The sequence below is a fragment of the Magnolia sinica genome, chromosome 1 (genome assembly GCF_029962835.1).
Source record: "Magnolia sinica isolate HGM2019 chromosome 1, MsV1, whole genome shotgun sequence".
Classification (NCBI taxonomy): domain Eukaryota; kingdom Viridiplantae; phylum Streptophyta; class Magnoliopsida; order Magnoliales; family Magnoliaceae; genus Magnolia; species Magnolia sinica.
The window spans coordinates 81771499-81799112 of record NC_080573.1 but is presented as its reverse complement, the minus strand read 5'-3'; the positions used below and the strand labels follow the sequence as shown (position 1 = coordinate 81799112).

Below are 27614 nucleotides of genomic sequence, written 5' to 3'. Positions count from 1 at the left end.
TCAATTCCAAGAGTGTGGTTGGATGAATTGCGTTAAATAGTGCAATAAAATGGAAATAACCAAATTACAACTTCCCTAGCATTCATGTTGGGGGAATGGACTCCAAAATTGCAACTATGTTATTTCCAAGTTCATCTCGAAGGAAATGAAACTGCAATGTAAAGGCTAGTTGATCATTACAGACATTATTAGGAAAACATCATTAGTTCTTGTGATCTCCTCTCTGATTAAATGGTAATTGCATCCAAGTGAAGCACCAATGTCAGAGTAGATTCGCATTTAAATATAGCAAATATACTTTTTTCCTTTTCCTTTTTATTTTAAATAAAGCAAATATACTTGAGTAACTTGTTACAAGGGAATCACCAGCTTCCATTGATGAACACATTTCAAGAATACATTCTCTTCATCAACAAATGAGCAATGTGCTTCTTACATAGGTTACCATGTACTATGACAACTAAAGAATCAGTTCCGACCTGTGATAGAACCTGTATCACGGACGATGCACTTTTGAGGAAGTACGATAGCAGCCACTGGTAGTTGTGCTAACCCGCCACTTTCATCAATAATCAGCCTCAAACCATCAATGTGGAGTTTCCCATGGTGGCCACTGACCACTATCGTAGGCTTCTCTGAGAGTTCCTGTGGCAGCAGGGCATAAAACATGAATACAAGCAGCCTGAGCAAGAACGTTCTCTGAAATTAGCAGGAATGAAAAGGCCATGAATGGGATTCCAAACATGGATATTGGATGAATATTTCAAATAAATGAATAAGCATCCATTTGAATAGTCATTCGTGAAGCATGAAAAGACCCACCCACCCTAAATTGTGGTTGTGTGAAAAATGAACATGTCCCATTTTATTATGTTTGGATGATTTGGGCAGGAGGAACATCGCAGAAAACTGCAAACAAATGTAACCAAAATGCAAATTAGCACGCCTGAACCCTTTTTCTGCCAAAGACTGAAAATTCATCAGATACAATAATCGTGCAGATTTTCTCACACCCAGCCAGGCTGCTTCAAAAGAAAATAATGCCAATCCTAGGCTGGTTCCGAGCCCTGCTTGTTTATGAACAAGAGGCCCAAAATAGGGCCTGTTAAGTAGATGCCTAGCAATGAATTCATCTCAATTTAGTTCACGTATTAGAGATCTTGATCTTTAATACATAATTACTGTTAAAATGAACTCATTATGTATTAGAGATTAAGATCTCTTCTCCAAAATTGCTGTTAACTAAAACGAGCTGAACTCATTCTTAGGTGTCTTGCCAAACAGTGCCTAAGTGATGGCATTGTGAAAGTAACCCACAATACTCCACCAGCTGGACCCACAGTGGTATTATGAGTATGTCGTAGGCCCATATCAAGTGCCTGGATCTCAAGCAATTGGGTTTGGTCTCTTTGAGTGAGCCATTGTAGGACACCAAAACATGCATGCCAGAGTCCCTGAGAAAACCCTGCCAAAACCAGCCAACAAGAGATTGTCTTTGCTGGAACCTTTGCTATTCAGCTTGAAAACTGCAAAATAACAAGAGGCAATAATAATAATAATAAACAGCATTGTGTTGAGGCGGAAGCCTCGAAGACCTGCGCCCTCAATGTCAAGAGAGAAGCCTCTGCTAAACCACTGTAAGGTAGCCGATCTTTAGTGCCTGGTCAGTGATAAAGACTGCGTAAGAGCATACTGCATGAAGAAAAAATCACTTGAGATCCTTCTCACGGGGCTCACATAATCATAAAGGATATCAGGTAGAACTCACAATTGCCAGCTGTCCCATTCAAGTATTCAACAATGCGAATGGTCAGGGACACAGTAACATCTCTTGCAAATGGACTGGCAAGGTAGCCTCCAAGCACATTAGGAGAAGGGTTGCTCATTAACAAGATGAAAACCCAGTACCACCACCACCCAACAAAAAGGAACTACAACAGACTGGGTGCGCCACAGATCCACACCGTGTTGACATGGGAATCCTACTTGATGCTGTCCAAATGAATGCCAACAATCTAGTCAGCAATCCTTGAACTTTCCACAGGTTTCCGAATGAGGAAATCCCCACTTTCTCCATATGGAACCAAATAAAAGACCACAAAGCGAAGTGCTCCATAATCCAAATAACTTTGTCTCAAACCCCAAAATCATATATAAGCTCACTCAATGCTTTTGCCCGATAGATTTTCACATATTTTGGTGTTTGTGTATGTAGCTAACTTTACAGTTGGAGATCAGTCTATGATCCACTTTCCTACCTTTCTCCCTTTAGTAAAAGATTGAGAAACTACACCCATCAGCCATATTCACCACACCACATATCAAGCCAAAAGAAAGTAGGCCCTGCTTCCCACTATGCCCCTCATCTCCTTCATGAATTTGTTGAAAACCTCCCTCCGCTCCGCTTTGATGATAGGATGGAGTCAATTAATCCACTCCCAAACTGTCCCTTCTTTCAACCCATTGAACATCCCTGCAGTGCCACTTCCCTCATAGCATCATTATTTGTCTTGCCGCAAGGCCCACCTATCATAGTTTATAGTTAATCCCAAGTGAAGACCCAAATTTCTTTATGTTTTGTTGGTTGCAAATGCTAGAATCTTAAATGTAGAAAGGTGATGGGGATTTTTGAGAAGGTGGAAGTGGCGTTTCCGCCCTCATGGTGCCAACTGACAAGCCATAGTCCTCCAGCATTGCCAGTGGAGGACACCTACCTGCACAAAAGAACACCAGACAGAAATCCCAACAGTTCATAGTTCATCCACAGAAAGTCAAGAATCCAACTATTCTTCATATACGCCGAATCCCATCGTCCCACTAACTTAAAACCTTAAGTGCTTTAGCCACATGAATGATTTCTTGAGACCAACCCAGCAGACCTCTGAGGTTCACAGCCTTGTAGACACAGCTTGAGACCAACCATATGGATCTCTAATATTCATCATCCAGCACATGACTACTCAAGACCAACCCAACAAACATCTTTTGACATTCACATACCAGTAGATGGTTGCTCATGCAACCCAACAGGTCTCTAATGTTCTCAGTTCATCGGTCACTGATCACGACCAACCCAGGCAACTTTAAATTTCACACCTCAATGGTCAAAGCTCAAGACATACTCGGTGGACCCATCCATTCCTTGATGATGTTCCAACCCTTGTAGCACTCAAGACTTGCAAGGTGGATGTTCATTTCATTGAGAAGCCAACCACCACCCTCGCTGATTTGCATTATATTGTCACCAACCGGTCATTCACAAGAGGCATTTCAAGGGATTCTCATTTTTGGCACTACTTGTACACTAGAGGCAATGTACATAGCACATAGAGTTGTCTAGATGATTCAAGAGAATAGTATAATGGTATAAAGTAATGTCGAGATCTCTGGAATGTTCTAGAGTTCTCTAGTGACTTCTTTTAGCTAGTGTAATGTGGAATATTTCTCTGGAATACTCTATAATTTCTAGAATATTCCTAGAAGATTTCTAGAGTATTCCTAGCTGCTGGATGATCACCTCATGGCATCATCATAGCTATTCGTCTAAAGTAGCTAGATGTTCTTGTGCCTACATAAGGAGGGTTACTCATTTGGGAGGCACCACAGAAGTAGTAAGCTCTCTTGAGATCTCGGTGCAAGACAAGTTCACTTCCCTTCAACTCTTTTGTGTAACCTCTTTTCTCTTCCAAGTAGCTTGGCTACACTCGAGTGGTTGGTCGACTTGTCCACAAAGTGGTTGTGAATCATGCGTCACACAGTCTACGGTTGGGGGAAGCACTTAAGCCCATGAAAGTGGTGTGAGAGCAAGGTTACAAAGGGGTCATAATGCTTGTCAGCTAAGAGAGACACAACCACATCGGTTGTGGTCAACAAGGAGCAAGCACCTAGGAACAAGGGAATTAGTGCCAACAAATTGAGGAAGAACCCCCTTGAGATAGTGGCAGCAATGGAGGTGTGGCACCCATGGTTAGATATTGTCGTGGATAATGGGCGGATCAGTTTGAGCGAAAGGGTGGCAATATAGTCAGCTTCGAAAGTGAGCTTGATGAACTTAAGGGGGAGATGTTGGGTGCCCTAAACACATTAGCAAGGGAATCCTTCTAGGCTATGGTGTTGGATACCCTCACCATGCCAAAGGAGTAGGTCAAGGACATGAGGGGAGATTGGGCCCTACAGGAAAGGGCTATGGTCAATGAGAGTATGGGGCAGTGAAACTTCTGTAACGGTAACGGTGCCCATAATGGCCACCACCATGCCGTGATCTTTTTGGGTTGGATTCAGGGTGTGGCTAGGGGTGTAGCCATTGTATTTGAGCTCCTCTTTCTTCTCTTTCTTTTTTTGTTCTCCTGTCTCATCTCTTTCTTTTCCTTCTTCCTTTTCTTTTTGCTGTTTTCTCTTCTCTGTTTGTAGTGTTCTCTGTCCTTTAGGCTGCCTTTTGCCTCCCTTTCTAATAAAATTCTTATCTTTCAAAATAAAAATTTAAAAATAAAAAATAAAAAATAGCCACCATCATTACCGTTACAATACAGGCCATTACAACGTTATAAAAAAATTTTAAAAAATTATTTATAATAATAATTGTAACAGGCCGTTACAGGTCTCTTTTGTTTGTAACAGCTGTTACAATCCCATAACGCATAACAGTCGCCACCATTACCATTACATAACCGCCATTACAGCGCACCTTGCAGACTAACTCATCAAGCCTGCCACACATGGGCAAAAGCATTGGACAGTTTTATAAAGAGTTTCAACATACAGAAATGAGTGAAGAGACCTGACATCTAAACCAGGTCATCTACATGGTGGCCCACCTGATGCATGGATTGGATGTTCTACATGCACATGCAGTTGTGACGAGAGGTGCACACGGACTTACCAAATGTCCAGTTGTAGAAGGGTAATTTTTCACAACTTGGAGGGCAAGAATTTGTAAAATCCACGGATTTCAAATCTCCCTGTTTGTTTTTTGTTGGGGATTTCCCAAGTCCACACCTCCATAGATTCATGGATTTGGCAAATGCAAACCCCAATCCCCCCCCCCCCCCCCCCCCAAAAAAAAAAAAAAACCACATTTGGCCGATCTCCAAATGAGAGACTTTCTAAAAGCAAAATAAGTAATTCATTTGCAATAAATGCTCCCCAAATCCATGCATTTGTAGTTGATTTCCAAACGGTGGACTTTAGAATTTGCCAAATCCAAATCCAATGCAAATCTGTGAATTTGACAAGTTCATGGATTCACCAAATTCACATAATCATTTCCTTGATCGCAAACAAAGGCTGAAGGGGGGTTAGAGAGAGAGAGAGAGAGAGAGAGAGAGAGACTGCAGATGCATTGAAATTCCAAGGATTAAAAGAAAGGACTAAACAAAAAGAAAAGCATATTACTTTCGGGATTTCCCAAACATTTTGCCTCCCGCTGAGTGCTTCCACCTTTGGCAAGCTCGTGTCCCGAGCTTTCAAAAGTTTCAGCTGCTCCTCGACTCCTTTTGTTTTCTCCAAGCCTGCATGAACAGCGATCAATTTACAGCAACGCATTCCTTCCGAACTTTCTATCCAAACATTTTCCTGCAGTAATAACAATCATGATAACATCCCATGGCTTCAACTATCTGCATTCCAAGAAAGCACATATAACTAGCATTGAAGCAGTCGCATTTTTATGATAAATACCTCTTCATGGACCCAAACCAAGTCTGCGAGAAACTTCTTGTGTTCCTCAGGGACTGCTTTGGCCAAGTCTGCAGGAAATTATCAAACAGAAGACTTACTGTGAAATGTCATTAAAAACTTTTCAAGGTCTAGACTCCAGTCTCTGTCACTGCCCACATAGTATACATGTAAATCAATCTAGACAACCCAAACTGTGAGCTCCATTGTGGATGGAGTGTAGCCCGACAATTACACTGATTGGGAGATCCTAACCATCCAATCAGTGGCCATCAAATGGACAGTTAAAAAGTAAATAAGTGGGGACCTGAATCTAACTAGTGAAATCAGGTGGTTTTAAGATCACCCAATCAGTCTGTTTTCTAGTTTATGCACTATCAACAATAGGGCCCACAAATTAGATGTTTGGACAGATGTATTGTATATCATGCTAGCATTGGATGAGTCATCATCATCTAACTTGGTGTGGTCAATGCATGAGAGAGTCTAGCCTTCTCTAATTAAAAATAGTATAGCAACAATATCATTAATACAAATGATGTTGGGTTATTCACAAACCAAACTAAAGAGATAAATGGGCCACCAAGTATGAAGAGAACAGAAACAAGAACCTAGAAGCAATGTACTTACGCCAAGGAGATTGACAATGACAATGAAACCAAAGAAGATAACAAGAACCTAGAAGCAATGTACTCTCTCTCTCAACTTGCCCTCATAAACACTTCACACACTTGACCCAGAAGCCTATGCCGATTCCAGAAGCATTCTCATTCCACTCATCCCAAATGGAGCATAACCAGCAAGAATTGATATTCTCCACGAGATCCTCCCTTTTTTACAAATAATGACTCCATGCCACACTACGAAAACTCTCCAACGACCCCAGCATTGCCCAGTCGCACTAGAAAAAAAATTGAAGATCCAGCCCCACACTACTCTAGCATAGCCATAGCGCAAGAATAAATGGTCCTTAGATTCCACTGCATTGAAAAACATAATGCATACGTCGGGCATGATCACATGTCTTCTCTGCAAATTGTCCACAGTAAGCCCCTATTTATAGTTTTATACAGGTTGAAAACAATCCCCATTGGTTATATATTGAGATTTGGACTTCTAGTCTAAGTTCCTCTATTTTATTTCATTTTTGCTTCTTGTGGTGAGGCCCATCATGATCTATCCCCTTTTCTATCTTATGTTCCTTCTATATTTTTACTGTGTCTTGATTAGATGAGATCTAGAGAACTAAAAGGGAGGATCAACAATTTGTCCATGCTATTAAAATCTGGAAAAACTACAAAAGGTATGCCCCCTGTGGTATTCTTGGATTCATTGAAGCTAGAATTGTTTTAGTTGTGTATTCCAATCACATTCTAGTTACTCTCTCTTTCGCATGACAACAGGCAGCCTCATTCGTCTCCCTCAAGACAATGGACAGTAGTACTACCCTCCTATTTCCAAAATGAAGATCTGATTTCAGAAATACATAAAGGATGCATATAAGGTACCAATCGGATGTGATTTCCACGTAACTTCAGCTTTCAACCTTTTCTCACCATTGTGAATTGCAACATTCCAATCTAAACTGAGAGAGTTTGAAGAAGAAACAATCTTAAGGTTTAATATTGGACTTTCAATTCAATTTGATTGGGCCCCTACTGCAATTTACAATTCGATATCACTCTTCATGATATTCCCTAGTAGCCAATAGGCAAACATAAGCGGAAATTATATTTGAATGTTTGTCTAGAATCGTACAGCACGATTCTTTGATAAAAATATTTCAAGCAATATAAGTAAAATACTGAATAATTGCTAATTCCAAGAGATCATTAAAATCAAAATATTTCAGAAACAAAAAAGGATCCACGTAAATCCACTCATAGATAATGGCTTAAGAAATGTGCATGCCATAGAAGAACTTGGCATATCAGCTATGATGAAATTAGGTTTCATTATGAAGTATGAAAAAAGATCCACATTGAAATAATGCATTCAAAGAGTCATATCGGGAGACAAGGTTACTTATAGAACCTCTGAATGAAATTTTGCAATAATTCAATCATTTGATATGAAAGCAGCATGAATGAAAAATCAGCAATAGCATGACATAATCTCATAATTTTAAATATCAGTATATACCATGATTCGATGCAAATATCACAGGCCGATAGGCAAGAAATTGCGATAAAAATGAATATGATATATATATATATATATATATAAACAAAGCTCAGCTGCTAAGAGAAGCTCTTTAGCAAAAATAATTCTCACTCAACCAAAATCATGCTGAGTTTCCTTAAAAGTTGAAAGCCTTTCAAAGAAACCCATCCAAATAATATGCTTTTATTTATTGTAACCACTTTCTTGAACAGCATTTGAACACAATTCCATAACATTTCAGCATTGAAAAGATCAGGATCAAGCATGGTTTCTATAACGGCGTTATACCTTGTAGTTGGCGCACCTCCATCACATTAAGGGGTTGCAAACTTGCAATTAAAGCCTGCAATAAAACACTATGGTTGATAATGGGTCCTATAACACACTAACGGCCATTATTTTGGTCCTTTATGGCCGTTGTCTTTCTAATTATTAAATTCTTTAATTAAATATGCTTAATTAATATAATAATTATGCTTATTAGTACTAGTAAGATGCACATGCTGTTGCATGTGGAGACTATCATCGTGGATGGCAATATGGCATGTGTGCATTGCAATATGGACTCTCCAAATTTTAAGCCCCGTCAACGGTGGACCATATAACAAAACTCACTCTGATCAGATTATCTAAATGGTATGATTTCAACCGGTGAACTTTGAACTTTTGACCATTTTATTCTTAATCATCCTTTTGATATCCACCTAACAGATGGCTAAACTTATTTGATAAGTGTGATGCTTTTGCAATGGGTGGCCCGAATAGCCATACATATATCCATGCATAGGGTGAATTTGGGCCCCAGTCATATAAACTGCAAATCCAAGCGTATATCATGCTAGCATGCATTCATCTTCAAAGTGAGGCCACTTTACCCGCCAACCAAATGTTTCATACCCTTGGCACGTAGTCAAGTGTTAAATTCCTATGCATATACAAAGTCCAATACAAAGATCGAGTTTGCTAATCCAACATGCGTGTATACACATACCATATACATGCCTTGACATGAACGCATGCAATACACATGCGAGATCCAATCAATCCATTCTCTGGACCCAAACATGAAGATTGGCCCAAGAGCCAACATTGTTCACACATCAGGCAGAGTACATGCAGCCATTGAATATAGACCATTGGCCAAAATCTGTGTTTCATGGCCTTGGCACAGTGTCGAATTCCTAAGCTTATACAAACTCCAATAGAAAAGGATGAGTTCACTAATCTGACATGCTTGTATACCCCAACCACATACATGCCTTGACATGAACCCATGCGGCACACATCTGCCAGATTCAACCAATTCATTCCCTGGACCCAAACACTAAGATGCATTGACCTAAGAACCAAGATTGTTCACTCATCAGGTGGGTTACATGTGAGCATTGAATGTGGAAAATTGGCCAATATTTTTTTTTGTCTGATATTAACTTGAGGTCATTTTATGAGTGGACCCGGCCGTTTATTTGTACTGTTGCATATGCATGTTTGTGGCTCACCCAATGGATTATTGGATCTGACACATCCATGATGGTACACTTGGTATATAAGTGGGTGCGACTGCCACACAAGCCTGTAGTTGGTGCCCCTCCACACTGTTCCTAGTGTTGAGCACAAGGAGTTGTAGAAGAGGCTTTTTTTTCCCTAGGACCTAATGTGTTACCGACATCATGGATGGGTGGATCATGGATGTCAGAGCCTATATGTACTGCAGTTTTTTGCATTTTTCTTCATTTTTCCCCATCCGAAAAGGGTAGGTTCCTCATAGTCCCAAAATTAGATCGGTTCTTAAAATGTGACTCTTTAACGTTTTTTTCATTTTTAAACATCCAATAAAATTCTACCTACCCAATATTTAAATGATCAAATAAATATAATTTTTGGGTCATGAAACATCTAAACAGGGTCCCATCATTTGAACAGATTATTATGAACACTTGTAAGTTATGCATGCAATTTATAAGAAATTTCTAAGAGCCTCCCTATCATCCACCACACTCTACCAGAGTATCATGAATTTCATCACAAAGTGGTTTGTGTTGTATGGTTGTAACCAGAATCCCTGACCACCAATGAACACGTTGGGTAAAACACTGAAGCTCGTGGGGCCCACCATATTGTAATGTGAAATCCACTCAGTCCATCAGGTGAGAATCCTTTATGGTGACCATACATGCTTTTGATCATCCCAATAAAAGGAAAAAAAAATGGGCCAGACCAATAGGAACAATGTAAAACTACTCCTAAAACCTCTTAGTTCACAGGGTGTGGCCCACCTACGTTTTGGACCAGGCTGATTTTTTGCATTTTACCCACATTTTGGTGAGTCACACATGCTGGACAAGTTTGATGAAAGTTACATACGATGGTGGCCCAACAGTCAAACCTATGGTTGGAGTTCCATACCCATTATTCCTTGTGGTGTGGCCCACCTAACGATTTTATAGGCTGGATGTTTCAATAATCCTATCATGATAGTGGGCTCACATCATGAAGGGCTTGTATGGCATATACACAACATGGTAGGACCCACCAAAGAAAACAATGGACAGGGATCCAAAAACCTCCAAATTCACATGATGCTCATATGTGATTGGATTGGCTTTATTTTGGGGCATCTTTCTTTCTTGGTAGGTTCAGCCTGATGGACAGGTTGGATATCATTCATAGATTCAGGTAGTGTTCATAGTATCAGTATCCTTACATGTATTGCTGGTCGGGGATACAGAAACATGTATCGATATCAGCGATAATATCACCGATACCAGGAAATGTATCGCTGACCAAGGGAAACATCGAGGAAACATGGAGGGAAAAAAAAAAAGAATTTTTTAGTGAAACTTTAGGATATGCTAAAAGACACATGTTTACATATTTAGGAATCAATACATTGCAAAAAAGAACGATATATAATAAGTTTCCATTTAATGGGGCCTAAGCCACATACTATCATAAAAAATAAAAAAATAAAAAAACTAGGGCAATTGTAATAATAATAATAATAACAACAACAACAACAACAACAACAACATATATATATATATATATATATATATATATATATATATTATCCATGCATACACACGTAGTCATCCATCCATCCATGCACACATGCATACATACATTCATGAACTCATATACACTTATCAATCCATTCAAGCATGATACTTCCATAGATAAATTACACATCCATCCATCCATCAACGCACACATCCACAGATGCATATCTCATACATCCATCCATACATGAATGACATAATTATTTTTTAAAAGTACACAGATTTTTTAAATTCTTAAAACTCCAAAAAATATATTTTTTTAGTAAAAACGCAACACATCACTCATCAACATCCATCCATAAATAGACAAAGAATAATAAGGGATTTTAAATGTTGAAATTTTAAATAAATTTTAAACAATTTTAAAAAATCCAAAAATTAAAGAGTAGTCGAAATCCACTCCCGACTAGATCCCCAAAAAACTTTCATAAAAAAACAAATTTTCTATTTTTTATTTTTCTGATTTTCAGAGTATTTATGCACATTTTCCCCATTCCCGATTTTCCCCCCAAAATGAGGGATTCAATTCATGAAAATTGAAGAGTGGTCAAACTCCACTCCCCAACCAAATCTCTATAATAATAAAAAATCCTATTTTTAAAATTTTTCTTGTTTTTGCAGTATTTACCGACAATTTCCCCCTTCCCAATTTTTCCCACAAAATGGGGGGCTTGATTTACAAAAATAGAATATGAGTGGTTGAAGTCCACTCTCCAACAAATCTCTACAAAAATTAAGGGAAAAAAAAAAAATCATATTTTTAAATTGGTCTGATTTTAACAATATTTATGTGCGTTTTGATTCACGAAACTTGGAAGAGTGGTCGAAATCCACACCCCAACCAGATCCCTAAAAAAATCTCAAAATATTTAAAACTAATTTTCTATTTTCAGATTTTTTCTGATTTTCTGACCATTTACGCACGGACGGTTACCCTCTTTCTCCCCCTCTTAAGCTATATCAGCGATAATACAATCAATACTAGGGAGGTTTTATAAAAGCATGTGGGCTACATTTTGGCGATAATATCATGAATTGATACAATGGCGATATATTGCCGAAATATCGGTAATATGGGGAAATTTGTAATTTAAGGAGGTTTCAATATCGACCAGCTGGCAATATCACCGATATCAAGAATGTTGCTCTCAGGTGGACCCCACGTGCGACACTTGTAGGGACTTGTAGAGTAACAGGCAGAGCTTCGTACGCATTCAGATGGGGTCATACTTGTAGGTATTTTATAAATTCAAGGGGCTATTTTAGTCATGCAAAAGTTCTAAAACACTAAATTATATTTGTTTTTGTATAGTAGGATAGAAATTACATAACAATGGTTGTTGTATCAGCTGATGTCTCAGTTAAGACAGACACAATGGTTGTTGTATCAGCTGATGTCTCAGTTCACATAACACCCGTATACATTAAAAATAACAGTAAGCAATACAATGGCCACAATAGCCATGATATCGGTTTCAGCCCCTAGCCCTTAATGACTTGTTATAAGGGGACTTTAGACCATAGAATCAACCATAGATGCTAACAGTGAAGTGTGAACTGACAGTGTTGTGTACTAACAAGCTAACAGGGAAAGAAAAAAAAACCATGCCAAGATCTTTCCTTCCAACGTTCTAAACATAGCAGAAAAGACTAAGAAAATCTTCTTTAATCTTTCAGTAATCTGCTAATCTGACGTGCCGATATAGCTCATTCCCATGGACACCTCAACACATGCCAAAATGGAATATGTATGCAAAATCCATTATGGGGGCCTGGACATCTAGTTGCCTAGATCAAGAATCAGGCAGGTCCACCCATCATGTGGACCACAATTTACAACAAAAAAATAGACAGTTTAAATGCCGGCAAACAAGGTCCAGCTGATTTGGTATATGCTTTCTCACCTAATGAGCATACTAACCAGAGTCTTAGCCCTCTTGGGCCAGGGAATCTGTGCATCCAGGTCCACCTAATTGGGACGCGGACTCGGTGGATGCAAGGAACCACCGAGGTCCGTGGATCTGTGAATGTGCAGCCTACCATGATGTATGTGTTTTATATCCACACCATCCATCCGTTTTTCCAGCTCATTTTAGGGCATGAAGCCAAAAATGAAGCAGATCCAAGTCTTAGAAGGACCACACCACAAGAGACAGTGGTGATTGAACGCCCACCATTAAAAACTTTGTAGGGCCCAACATAATGTTTATTTGCCATTCATTCTGTTGATAAGGTCCCACAAACCTGGATGAAAAGAAAACACAAATATTAGCTTGATCCAAACCTTTTGTGGCCCCAAGAAGTTTTTAATGGTGGGCGATTGGGCATTCAATCACTATTGTTCTCTGTAGTGTGGTGCACATGAGATTTGGATTTGCTTCATTTTTGGGCTCGTGCCATAAAATGAGCTAGCAAAACGAATGAACGGCGTGGATATAAAACACACATCACGTGGCCCCATAGGCACAGATCCACGACCTCGATGGTTCCTTGGATCCGCCAACCTCAACGGTTCCTTGGATCCACCAAATCCACATCCCCTTAATTGAAGGCTTGGACAAAGCACATATGTACACTTTTGGCACTATTGGATGCATGTATGGAGCTGGCTATACTTATACATGGGATTAGCAAACCTCGATGTTTCATATCAATCATAATACAAAATGAAATTTCACAATAATTTGACTTCCGATGATTAAACAAAAAAGGACAATTCAAAAAACCAAGTTGACAAAAAGCAAAAACAAAATAGGAAGTAGAAAACCACCCTAGCAAGCAGATGGCCCTTAACAAATCATGCAGATTTTATTTTATTTTTTGAGAGATGACAACATTTTATTGAAAAGCGCACCAAAGTCACAAAAGAATACAACACCATAAAGAAAAATAAAAAGAAAAGCCCACAACTGTCCTAGGAAAGCTTTATATAGGCTGCCCACTCGGAAGTGAGGTCTTTGATCCTACAAATAACATTTTCAACTGAAGCTGGACTGTTATGAAAGCAGCAAGCATTACTAGCTCCCCAAACTGCCCACAGTATAACCATAATATGCATTCTCCAAATGGCTCTTCCAGTCTTTCCTGAACCTCCCTCGTACCATGCAAAAAGGAGATCCTCAACCGCCTTAAGCATCACCCATACAGGACCTAAAGATAACAAGAAATGATCCCAAATATTCCTCACAAACGGACAATGGATTAAAAGGTGATCAATAGACTCTGCATCTCGCATACACATCAAACACACATTCGGCAAGATGAGAGATCGTCTTTGAAGATTATCAATACTAAGAATCCTTCTCCTTCCCACCAACCAAACAAACACCGCCACATAAGGAGGGGCACCGTAAAACCAATGATGAAAAGGATGGGGAAGGGCACAAGAAATAGAAGATTTAGATATCATATCGTAAAAAGACTTCACTGAAAAGATCTTTGAGCTATGAGCATACCAAACAATAGAGTCTTGATTCTAACTTGAAGGCATACTCTTTTGAAGCAAGGCGAGCAAACCCATAAAATCTTCAGTTTCTACATCCGTCAGATTTCTGCAACAGGGAGGACTCCAAACTAAGGAGGCGCCGCTAGTGGAATAACAATTAGCTACACTGATAAATCTATCGGGAGCAATCCTCACCAATCTCGGATATAAATCTTGCAAAGTTGTATCTCCACACCAAGTATCAACCCAAAACCTGATGTTTTGACCATTGCCGAGAGAGAAAAAGATCATTTTTGTACCAAATGTTCACTTGCCGCCACAATTGCCTTCCACATTGACAAAGCTCTATAAAGAGAGGTATGCCTAACCAACCATCCACCTCGATGCACTTCATATTTACTAGCAATTAACTCCGTCCACATTCTCCCTAGCTTGGAGGCGGAGCTTCTAAGATTTTCCATTCTATTGAGAACCGATTTAGGACATTTGAATAAAGATAGGTGAGTAAATCAGCATGTTAGCAAAAGCCATCTTCAAGAACGCCAGATGGCTGCCATAAGAGAGATGGCGAGCACTCCAACTAGCAAGCTTCCTCTCAATCCTTTCGATAACCTTATTCCACAAATGAGTTGGCGGCTTACCGATGCATAACGGGAGGCCTCAGTATGTTGACGGAAAATCTCCTACTTTACATCCAAAACACCTAGCCAAAGAGATAAGGTCGTCCCTATCCACATGAATTCCCAACAATTCAGAATTTGAAACATTAATCTTCAGTCCCGAAACTGCCTCAAAACACACCATAACTTTATGTAGATTATCCACCGATATCATATCTGCATCGCAGAATAGGAGAGTATCATCTGCATACTGAAGATGAGAGAGAGACCGAATTTGTAGCCTCCCTAAAGCAACTAAACAAACTGTTCTCCTCACCCTTTGAAAGCATTTTGTTAAACTCTTTTCCCACAACAACAAAAAGATACGGACATAGCGAATCCCCCTGGCTAAGGCCTCTCAAAGATTTAAAGAAGCCTTTAGAGGACCCATTAATAAGCGCTGAGAAATAAGTGGATTGAACACATGCCCTCATCCATCCTCGCCATTTCTAACCACATATGATGCAGGACAGAAATTAAACATGATATGCAAGATTTCAAACTTTAGATCATACTAATTTAGAAACATTCACAAAACTTCCACATCTCATATAAATTCAAGCCTTCAATCAAGGGGAATCTACAAGGGTCCAAGCCTACACATGCTAGGGCTGGATCGATTAAAATCATAGATCAAACAATGATCAAAGGAGAGTAGATTCATCCACACATGCAAAGGATTATTTCTCCAATCAAAGGGATTCACATGTTTCAATTCGGGAAACCCTAGGGTTGAAAAGGGGGAATAGAAATTGGGATTTAGGATAATCTAGGGTTAAGGCTAGGTAAATATGGTGAGAGAGGAGTAACAGAAAGGAAAGAGAGAACCTGGGATCAGTCCACGCATGTGGGCAACAAGCGGGCCTGACCCACGTGCGTGAATTGTGGCCCACACGTGTGTGGAGCCCACGAACCCAAAAAGGGCCAGCAAGGGGTTGGTCGGCCAGGGATGGGCCACCCACACACCAATTTTCATATCAAACGGATGACTAGTTTAAGCACGGTGCTCCGCCGAAGTTTCGACCCTCCTACAGGGCCTGATTCTGGAAACCTGCTGTAAAGAAGGATTGGCTGCAAAATAAAAATGGATTTGAAGAGTAGATGGCTGTGAGGGATGATGATTATGGATGGTAGGAGATGGGGGCGATTTGAGATGGGTGTGGCTTCGCACCACGGTAATTAGCCCTTCGAAGAAGGGAGGGTTTCGCACCTAATTGGATTTCCACAACTCAGAGAATTAGAGAAGCAGGAAAACGCAGAATTTTATTCATAATATTCAATGAAAAAAAACCTACAATGGGTTGCCTATTTATAAGAAAAACTTATGCCCCAAAAGTCGCGCCATGCGCACACCCTATTACTTAGAGATGAAGTAACAAAAATAACAACTAATCAAAGCAATCTAAATCGTCCATGATATTCCAAATAACAATAATAAGCAAAACTCAAAGAATTAGATCATCCAGAGTAGTGGCCCACGATCATGAGATCCAATGGAATCCACATGACGATCGGGTCCACTCCAAGGAACCAAAACACAGTCCTCTAAGTAGGAGACCCTCCCTGGATGTCGTCATCGATCCAGATCGATGGTGGGGCCCTCCTCCTTGCTTACATGCGTAGGGGGGCGTGCATGTGCTCGAGATGTCCCCATCAACATCCTATCATATCTAACATATAATCCAGAAATCTCCAGTCAACATGGTCATAAGCCTTCTCGATGTCCAATTTGCAAACAATACCAAACTTTCCCTCATTATGCCTTGCATGAATGTACTCATGGGCGATGAGAGCACTATCTAGAATTTGTTTACCTCCAACAAACGCTCCTTGGTTCTGAGAAATAACCTTCCCAAGCACGTTTCTAAATCTCAAAGTGAAGATTTTCACCAAGATCTTATAAGGCCCCCCTATTAAACTAATAGGTGTAAAATCTTTAAGTTCCTCTGCCCCCTCTATTTTAGGGATAAGAGCCAAAAACATCGCTTCGAGTTCAACAGAAAGCCTACCTCTCTCATAGAACGCCAATATAAAATCCATAATATCCTTCCTGAGTAATGACCAAAACTTCTTAAAGAACATCAGAAAACCATCCAGCCCTGGAGCTTTCTCCCCAGACAACGAATCCAACAACACTTTCACTTCATCTTCCGAAATTTTTTATTCAAGCAAGAGAGCATCTTCAGAAGATAGAGACTAAAATTGAAGATTATCTAATCTTGGCCTTTCCCAATGCTCCCTAGAGAGGAGGTTCTCATAGAACTAGACTATAGCCTCTGAGACCTTGTTCTTGTCTGTTACCCGGTTCCCCTCCAATAAGATATTGGAAATTTTATTTGCACATGCCCGCTTGCTAGCCATATTGTGAAAATTGTGTTCTTATCTCCTTCCTTGAGCCATATCGCCTTCGATCTTTGTCGCCATCTGATCTCCTCTTCTCTAGCCCTTTGTTCGTATCTAGCAAACAAATCTACTCTCATTTTCCTGTGTTCAAGAGATAAATCCCCACTCTCTTCTAAAACATCAAGCTCATGAGCTTGGTCCAAAATCGAATCAAACTGCCTCCCATTCAACCAGGACCACCTCCTTCCAAACATTAGTCTTTCCTTTCAACAATTTGAGCTTCTTGGCGATCCTTAAGCCTGCATATCCTTCCACCTCAAACGAGTTCCACCATTCCGCCACCAACTGTTGGAATCCTTCTATCTACAGCCACGAGACCTCAAACCTAAAAGGTCTTGGCCCCCATTTGTCAACCCTCATATCAAGAGTTATGGGGCAGTGATCTGGTGCTATTCTAGGAAGGTCGCGGTGTGAAGACAACGAAAACCTCTCTATCCAAGGCCCAGAAACTAGAAATTTGTCCAGTCTTGATAACTTAGGTTCTTGACGACCGTTGGACCACGTAAATTTGGCCCCTTCCAAAGGAAGATCTACCATATCATTTCGATTCACCCAATCCACAAAATTGACCATGCTGCAAGTGATCTTGCTGCCAGATGACTTCTCATGATTGAATCTAATAACATTGAAATCTCCCCCCACGCACCAAGGATCACTCCATCTCCATCTGACACTATCCAACTCAACCCAAAAAAATGTCCCTTAAAGAATGGATACAAGACCCATACATTGTTGTGAACACCCACTGGAAACCAAAAGATATTTCATAGAAGTGAACTGAAATGGAAAAAGAACCAAGAATTGCATCTAATTTCTTCCAAAGATCAGTATTCCACGCAATAATGATGCCTCCTCAACATATACACATTCCTTGTTTCTAACCTCCCCACAACCCCGCCCCCCCCCCCCCCCCAATATGGAATCTATCACCCCCCCTATCCACCTTTTGGAGCTTGGTCTCCTGAAACGCAATGATATCAGCCTTTGAATTTTTTAAATTTCTCCTCAGTTGTGCCCTTTTTTCTTTACTTCCCAATCCCCTAACATTCCAAGATATTATAAATAAAAAATAAAATCATTGAACACGTCTTCCCCTATCTGACCCCCGTACCTCCACTTGTTTTCCCAACTGTGTCGTAGTTGATGGAACATTGAAGGCTGAGCACTTCCCTCCAACCCTTGGGCGACTTCTTTTGAGCAATAATCTGGTTATCATGCTGGAGCTGAGCTCACCTATTGCGAGCAAAATGAAAAAAACTGATAAACGTCTTCATCTCGAACCCCATAAGACATCCCCACCATACCTCCTACCGGCAACAAAACATCTTTTGCCCACTTGAACTGTTCTATCGTGATCGACTTCGGCTCATCTGAGTCGGGAACCTCTGTGGAAGTAGTGTTTATCATCTTCTCAGCGCATAAAGGCATAATAATCATCACGTCCTCAAGATTTTGATTTGGAACTATAATCGCCAGAAGCTCTACACCTTCCTCTGGATCTGATGTAGCTACACCATCTTCGCAAGCTCCCTGGAAATCGTCCTCAGTCTTTGAAGTTCCTTTCTCCCGGTTTCGACCTGAATTGCAATCTCCTATGGCAGTCTTCTTTGGAATCAAACGATGAGTTTCCTTCTTGACATTCTCCCAAAAAATCGTGCTTCGTTCCTTTCAATTGATTCTTTTCAGAACATTTATCAATATTGTTGCTTGACCTTCTAAGCAAGATCGGGGTGCTAGGATTCTGCAGCTTCTACTGAAGAAGGTCGGGTTGCGTGTTTGAGACGGAGTCGAGAGAGAAGGGGATCAAAGAGTCTCATGCACAGGTCACATGAACTAACTTAAAATTGGCACAAGGCACTACTTGAACACGTATGTCCTCTTGAATCCAATCCCGACTTATTTCGACACGTGTCTTCACGAAAAGTGATGCAGAATGTGTCACAAATACGCTCCTAGCATGGTTGGGCCAAAAGAAGGTTGACTGTAAATTGATTGTAACATTTGATCTGGGTAACGTTATGGGGCGCACAACCTATTAATCTTTACTGAAACGGGCCATCTGAGCTACATGCGCTTTTAGCTCAAAAACGAATTTTTAGAAGAAAAAATTACTATTTTTAGTAATTCCGAATTTTTTAATATTTTTCCTATTTTTAGAGTTTAAAATTTTCTTCCCTTTTAGAAATAACTTTAATTATGCTAGGACTCTTCTTTCAAAAGTTTATTTGGAATTTTTATTTTTAGAAATTAGGCTTTAAAAGAGTTTTATTAGAATTAGGATTTTTATGAGAGTTAGAATTTTACTATTTTTAGTAATTACAAATTTTGGTTTATTTGTTCTTTATTAATGGTGTAAAGAGACAATAGTCAATGAATCAATCAAATTACGAATTTTATAGAATTTATTTCTATTTTTCTTGCTTTCTTTCCTCGTGGATCCAGAGGTCTCTGTGAGGAGTCCAGAGAAGCTCCGTGGATTTGGAGTAGTTATCCTTGAGGAAGACGGTGATCGACCTCATCACGTTCATCCCTGCGTCAATTGGTATCAAAGCAAGGACTCCCCTCGGGCCGATGGCAAACAACGAAGGTATGAACTAAAATCCCATGGATAATCATACCAGGGGATTTGAAGCCAGTGTTACAGGAGTTCAAGGCGATTGTGCTCGATGAACTCCTTTATAAATTGCCTCCCATACGAGATATACAAAACCACATTGATCTTGTCACAGGGATAAGTCTGCCTAATTGCCAACATTATTAGAAAGAATGTGAGATCTTGAAAGCAAAAGTGAAGGAACTAATCGATACTAGTCAAGTCAAGGAAAGCATGAGTAAATGCATTGTGTCAGCTCAAGAGCCTAATGCCAAGTACAAGAAAAGGGCTAATAAACATCAGCATCAGAAGTTATCTTAGAATCATGAGTCAAGTCCCTTGAGTAACTCCAGGACGAGTTTTTTTCAAGTGAAGGTGTCTGATGTAGAACGTGTCACAAATACGCTCCTAGCATGGTTGGGCCAAAAGAATATAGATCGTAAATTGATCGTAACTATTGATCCGAGTATCATTACAGGGCGCACAACCTATCAATCTTTATTGAAACGGGCCATCTGAGGTGAACCGACCCACATAGTGGGTCGCATCTATCCGTTTCGTCAGAAAACTCTAAAACTAGGAAAAATATTAAAAAATTCGAAATTACAAAAAATAGTATTTTTTTTCTTTCAAAAACGAATTTTTAAAAGAAAAAAATACTATTTTTAGTAATTCCGAATTTTTTAATATTTTTCCTAGTTTTAGAGTTTTAGATTTCCTATCCTCATCAAAACCTCTATATACGCCAACTGGAGTAGGTTTGGAAACCGAGCCTACTTTTGAAAAAAGGATCGGGAGGGAAGACCCCGTCTCCAATGCTCCCGTAGACTTTCGAGCAATAGGTGTCCCTAGCGTAGAGGACTTTGGCTCACCTACCTCATCTCTTCTACTCCCAAAGGCACGCGTGTCTCTTAAAAACACTAGTACTCCGCTAGAGTTTGTTGTCTAAACTCCATCATCCCTCTCCGTCGGACCGCCATTGATATCCCCATTCGTCAAATCTTCCCTGCTCTTCCAAATCTCCCCCAACGAAGTGGATAGCCCCACTTCTCCTCCCTTTGCACCCTCAACTGCAACCTCTCTTCCCCGATCAATATTGTGATCTCTAAGGGATCTACAAGAGAATTCTTACACCTCACACAGACCCTTGCAACCCCAAGCTCATCTCCTTCTTTCATAGTTTGATCTATCACCATCACTTCTCCCAAGCAGCCAGCAGTGGCTACAAAGAATTCACGTGACCATATCTCCAATGGGACCCCCTAAATAAGATATCAAATATGTTCACTCCAAAGATGGAATAGTTCTCCCACTTTCTTATCTTCGTAATCGGATCATCTCTGTGCATTCCTCTCACCACCATCAACAAATCAAGGTTCCTCTCCGATCGAACCCAAATCCAAACCTCTTGCGAAGCAATGGGCCGCAATGAATAATCATCCCTAAACCAACCGTAGCATTTTTCCAACCAGGTCTTAATCTGAGGGATAGTCGCACCGAATATTGTTTCTGCAACAGCCAACCACTGCAGTGATTCCCAGGCCCTCTCCAGAACTTTCAAGCTCACCCTAACTCATTTGCCTTCACCTATGTTGACTATCGATATCCACTCTTCCTCTGAAATAATCTATTTTGCTACCGTAGGAGACGGTTTAGCCTGCATTAAAGGAGCGGCTCCCAAACCCACCACCACATCGGAATAGGATTGAGAGGTTTTACCCCTCGTGTCGGCTGTTCATTCCCTTTCCTTGCCTCTCCTTCACAACCTCTATGATGCAGGACATGGAAAATTAAATATGATATGCAAGATTGCAGGCTTAGATCACACCAATTCAGAAACAATCACACAACTTCCACATCCCACATGAAAATCCAAACATTCAATTAAAGGGGAATCTATGCTGGTCCAAGCCGACACAGGCTAGGACTGGACCAATAAAATTATAAACCAAACAATGTCAAAGGGAAATAAAATCAACTACTCATGCATAAAAATCAGTCCCTAATCCAAGGGATTCCCTAATTTCAATTCAAGGAACCCTAAGGTGATAAAAAGGGGCAAATCAATTAGGGATCATGTAATATAGGGTTAGGATTCATGAAAAAAACGGCTATGAGAGGATAAAAGAAGATAAAAACCTGAACCAAAAGATGATCCCGCGTGTGGACAGCAACAATGGTCCAGATGGACGTGTGTGTGATCCCGGCCGCACGTGTGTGGAGCCCACTATTCAGAAAAAGGCCACCTTGGCCCTGGTCGGCCAGGGATGGACTCCAAAACCTCCAAATTTCAGCTCGATCCGATGTACGGTTTGTGCGTGGTGCTCCGCCGAAGTTTCAGCTCGCCTGCGGGCCGAAATCTGGAAACCTGCTTCAATGAAGAAATCTGATGCAACAAAAGGACAAATTCGAAGTATGGATGGTGGGGAAGATGGGAAAAAAAAAAAAAAAAGATGATGGAAGATGGGGGTGAATGGGGATCGATGTGGCTTCGCACCACGGTAGTTAGCCCTTCGAAAAGGGAGGGCTTCGCACCCACTTTTAAATTCTTCCACAACTCACGAAGAGAGCAGAAAAAATAAAGCAGGAATTTTTTTATTAACTTCAATGAATGAAAAGAACTACAAGGGGTGCCTATTTATAGGGAGAACCCTATACCCAAAAACTCGCACCATGTGCGACACCTATTACTTGGCGATGAAGTAAACTAAAATAAAAACCAAACGAGGAAATCTAAAGCGTTCATGATGTTCTAAATAATAACAATAAGCAAAACCTAAAATATAAAACCAATCTGACGAGTGGGCCACGATCATGAGATCCCATGGTGGGCTTTTCTTGACTATCGGGCCACTTTTCTGAACCAAAACTTGACTTCTAGCTAGGAGGCCCTCCCTGGACGTCGTCATCGAGGCAGATCGATGGTGGGGTCCTCCATCTACGTACGTACGTGCGTAGGGGTGGCGGCGTGAGTGCGCGTGTGCGCGTGATGTCCCCATCAATTCTCCCCGGCTGCAAAGATTTCGCCACTGGAGAAATAAAACTCCTGAACCGCTTCAGGATGTCAGGATCAAGTCTCTGAAGCTCCTCCTCAGTGAGCCACGTGCTGCCTGAAGCTGGGCGTAACTTCCATTTAACCACGTACTTCTGAAACCCGCCGTCCGACGTTGAAACTATCTGATGGTCCTGGATATCCTCTATTTCCTTTTTGGGTGTGTGAAGGTTAGGTATGGGAGATAGAGGCTGGGAAAATGAGTCGGGAATGATAGGTATGGGAGGTAGAGGCTGGGAAGATGGGTCGGGATGGGTAAGTATGGGAGGTAGAGGCTGGGAACATGGGTTGGGACGGGTAGGTATGGGACGTAGAGGCTGAAAAAATGGGTTGGGAAGGATAGATATGGGAGGTAGAGGCTGGGAAAATGGGTTGGGACGGGTAGAGGCTGGAAAAATGGGTCGAGAAGGGTAGGTATGGGAGGTAGAGGCTGGGAAGAAAGGTTAGGAAAAGTAGATATGGGAGGTAGAGGTTGAGAAAATGGGTTGGGAAGGGGCCATGGTTCAAGGGATAAATATGAGGAATCAGGATGGGTAGGCGAAGGGCCGGACAAAGTATCAGTGGTCCTCTGAAAAGTAACTAAATCCTCCACATCGGATGTGAAACTAATTCCCATGAAAGGTGGAAGATCCATCTCATACACATTGAGACCGTTTCGTTTTATAATTTTGACGGGTCCAGCGCTACACGCATGTAACTTACGAACGGCCCTCGAAGGATACTGCTCGGGCCTGATGCAGACCATCACAGAGTCCCCAATATTGAATCCTTTGAAACATTTATACCGGTCTGTATAAAATGTGCAATGTTCATTATTAGTCATGATCTTCTGCCTGATTTCTTGATGCCATGAATGAATGTGATGCGCAAAAGATTCTGCGGACTCTGACAGCCTATGGGACAGTGACATAGGGACAAGATCAATAAGTTTCCTAGGTTTATTATCAGTAACGACTTCACAAGGACTTAGACCTGTGGACCTATCGACAAACTTATTCAACGTGAACTCGGTTGTAGGTATTACGATGTCCCATATTCTGGTGTGCTCTATATCCTTCCTAGGGGACTCATCCGGTAGATCATCAGGAAAGATATCACGTAACTCATCCATTACCGGAATGGCCTCAGTGGGTAACTCTACACTAGCCGCTGGTACACTCTCTCCAGCCACAAGGCCACACATGTTGTACCCCTCAAAATAGTGGTCTTTATATCTCTCATGGGGTGGGTGTCTGGGTGCACACCCATAATTGATTCCTTGATCAACTCCATTCATTGGTGTATCCTTCAGGCCACCTGCTTGAGATTGGACATCTACCCCAATGGTGGGGTTTGTCCTAGCGATGGTCTTTAGTCGGGTAATGCGTACATCAAGCTGTTCACAGCATTGGTCCATTTCCAAGCGCTTAATCATAGACTCCAATGTCTGAGATATCTTGTTTAATGACTCTTGCAATTGTTCCATGTTTAGTGTAGGGTGCAAACCGAAACCGCGACCCGTACGTGTGGGCATACACTGACTTGCTCAACTTAAAGACCTTCTATGACAACTATATGCGTCTAAAAACTAAATGACCCTACGAGACTCTATATGAAGGAGACTACACACTGTTACTAAAATTCAGCTATATATGATGGACTGAATGCATGAAGGACTCAAACAAACTAAACCCTAAATATGTGGTGAATTCCCCTATAAGAACCCTAGGCTCTGATACCAAATTTGATGCAGGACATGGAAAATTAAATATGATATGCAAGATTGCAGGCTTAGATCACACCAATTCAGAAACAATCACACAACTTCCACATCCCACATGAAAATCCAAACATTCAATTAAAGGGGAATCTATGCGGGTCCAAGCCGACACAGGCTAGGACTGGACCAATAAAATTATAAACCAAACAATGTCAAAGGGAAATAAAATCAACTACTCATGCATAAAAATCAGTCCCTAATCCAAGGGATTCCCTAATTTCAATTCAAGGAACCCTAAGGTGATAAAAAGGGGCAAATCAATTAGGGATCATGTAATATAGGGTTAGGATTCATGAAAAAAACGGCTATGAGAGGATAAAAGAAGATAAAAACCTGAACCAAAAGATGATCCCGCGTGTGGACAGCAACAATGGTCCAGATGGACGTGTGTGTGATCCCGGCCGCACGTGTGTGGAGCCCACTATTCAGAAAAAGGCCACCTTGGCCCTGGTCGGCCAGGGATGGACTCCAAAACCTCCAAATTTCAGCTCGATCCGATGTACGGTTTGTGCGTGGTGCTCCGCCGAAGTTTCAGCTCGCCTGCGGGCCGAAATCTGGAAACCTGCTTCAATGAAGAAATTTGATGCAACAAAAGGACAAATTCGAAGTATGGATGGTGGGGGAAGATGGAAAAAAAAGATGATGGAAGATGGGGGTGAATTGGGATCGATGTGGCTTCGCACCACGGTAGTTAGCCCTTCGAAAAGGGAGGGCTTCGCACCCACTTTTAAATTCTTCCACAACTCACGAAGAGAGCAGAAAAAATAAAGCAGGAATTTTTTTATTAACTTCAATGAATGAAAAGAACTACAAGGGGTGCCTATTTATAGGGAGAACCCTATACCCAAAAACTCGCACCATGTGCGACACCTATTACTTGGCGATGAAGTAACTAAAATAAAAACCAAACGAGGAAATCTAAAGCGTTCATGATGTTCTAAATAACAACAATAAGCAAAACCTAAAATATAAAACCAATCTGACGAGTGGGCCACGATCATGAGATCCCATGGTGGGCTTTTCTTGACTATCGGGTCACTTTTCTGAACCAAAACTTGACTTCTAGCTAGGAGGCCCTCCCTGGACGTCGTCATCGAGGCAGATCGATGGTGGGGTCCTCCATCTACGTACGTACGTGCGTAGGGGTGGCGGTGTGAGTGCGCGTGTGCGCGTGATGTCCCCATCACTCTACCCCTCTAGAACTAGTTGCTAACCCAGTATCTTCCTCTAATAATCTTTTCTCCTAGATTTTCAACTCTGATCCAAACCTAGCGCTTTGGACTAGAAGTTTGTTACCACCAAAGCTCTCGCCATGAAGCAAGGAGACTGCTTAAGCTAGCTCCTCTTCATATCCCATCCTAACAACGGCGAATCCTCGTATCTGCGACATGAGCTAATCTCCAGGAACCACCACCTCCATCACCGCACCTACTCTGCCAAATACTCTCGAAAAATTGATAGGAAAGCACCCATCAGGGAAACCAGCGACGTACAGAGTAGGGAAAGATGAGAAATCTTTCTTCTTCCCTCCTCTAGTTGTCTCCAACAAGTGATTACCCCTTACCACTGTCCAACCATTCTCACCATTCTCTCCATTCTCTCTCTCCGTTGGACTTGAGACCTCCATCAACGCACCATTACCTCTTACCATTGTCCAACCACTCTCCATTCTCTCCATTGTAAATCATGCAGAATTTACAATGCTGAAAAGATATAATAAATAAACATAAAATAATCTTCTTTAATACCACATCAATTATCATACAAAAACCCAAATAAAATTGCACATAATTCAGTCACTAAACACAATAATAACATAATCAAGAACCCAACTGGTGATAACCAAACCACTAAATAATAAATACAGGAAGCCACACCAGCGAACCATATGAAATGATGCCAAAGTCAGCTTTCCTTCCAAAGTAGACAACATTTCAGAAAACAACCAAATTAGTTTTTCTTCAATGCTTAGCTTAGTGTCAATAATCATTGTAAGAACATGGACACAATTCTGCAACAATTCAACTGCATAGAAACCAGAATTTCAAACCTAATTGGCAAAAAAGCAGCGAAAGTAAATACAAAACCCCACCTTGACAAGCCATATCAAACATGCGAACACGAGGTTTCCTTTCAAAGTTCCCATTTCAAAGGAAACCTGTAAAAATAAATCTTCCTCAGTATTCAATTGCAATCATCCAAACATAATTCTTTAGGGGAAAAAATCAGCTCTTAAAAATAGATAGATCTTTTTCATGTTATTTTAAAGAACCATATATTATGCACACTCTTTTTCAAAAGAAAGAACTTCTGCTCTAAATTCTCCAACTATTGATTTTGCAAAAAGTGAGGAACCAATGACATCAACATTGTTAACATTCAATATTCGACATGAAAGACGTGTATCAGTTCCGGGCCATTCATTTATTCGGCTCCATCGAAGATAGGATGTACCCCAGCTGCCGGTGGGAGGACTCTTGAGCAATTGTAAATGGGTGGTTAGGAAAAAGAACAACCGGTTGATCTTCAATTAGAAGAATTCCTCCAGTCAATGGCTAGGACTAGGTAGTTGTAATTTTGGACTTCTAGGGCTATCCCTTACATGATACATAGATGAACACTTTGGATGCCATACATTGGATACTTCCTCATTTGCAAACTATTTCTAATTCCCGAAATCATCACAAATCGTCATTGACATTAGCCTTTCTCCCTGCAATTAGGGGCTGATTTTAAATGATTGGACACATTTTTAAAGACTCACTAACTTACCTGTCTTTGTTTCTATTGCATTCTATCTCGTCGTAT

General features: G+C 40.8%; 1 protein-coding gene across 3 annotated transcripts in view; it reads right to left on the bottom strand.

Moving 5' to 3' along the window:
* Window positions 1-284: 284 nt before the first annotated feature.
* The window catches only part of LOC131251254 (tyrosine-protein phosphatase RLPH2-like), a 38463-nt gene continuing 11133 nt past the window's right edge, over window positions 285-27614 (bottom strand). The window contains exons 2-5 of one of the 3 annotated variants that reach the window (XR_009173705.1): window positions 5677-5744; window positions 5392-5571; window positions 827-1692; window positions 508-645 (exon numbers count right to left, since the gene is read on the bottom strand). Coding sequence is in view for 2 of the 3 variants with exons in the window: in XM_058251872.1 (XP_058107855.1) it covers window positions 469-645; window positions 5392-5571; window positions 5677-5744 (425 nt within the window). In the remaining variant the exon portion in view is untranslated. Of the gene's footprint in view, window positions 646-826; window positions 1693-5391; window positions 5572-5676; window positions 5745-27614 lie in introns of all 3 variants that reach the window. The other 2 variants (XM_058251872.1, XM_058251881.1) reach the window with 2 other exon arrangements.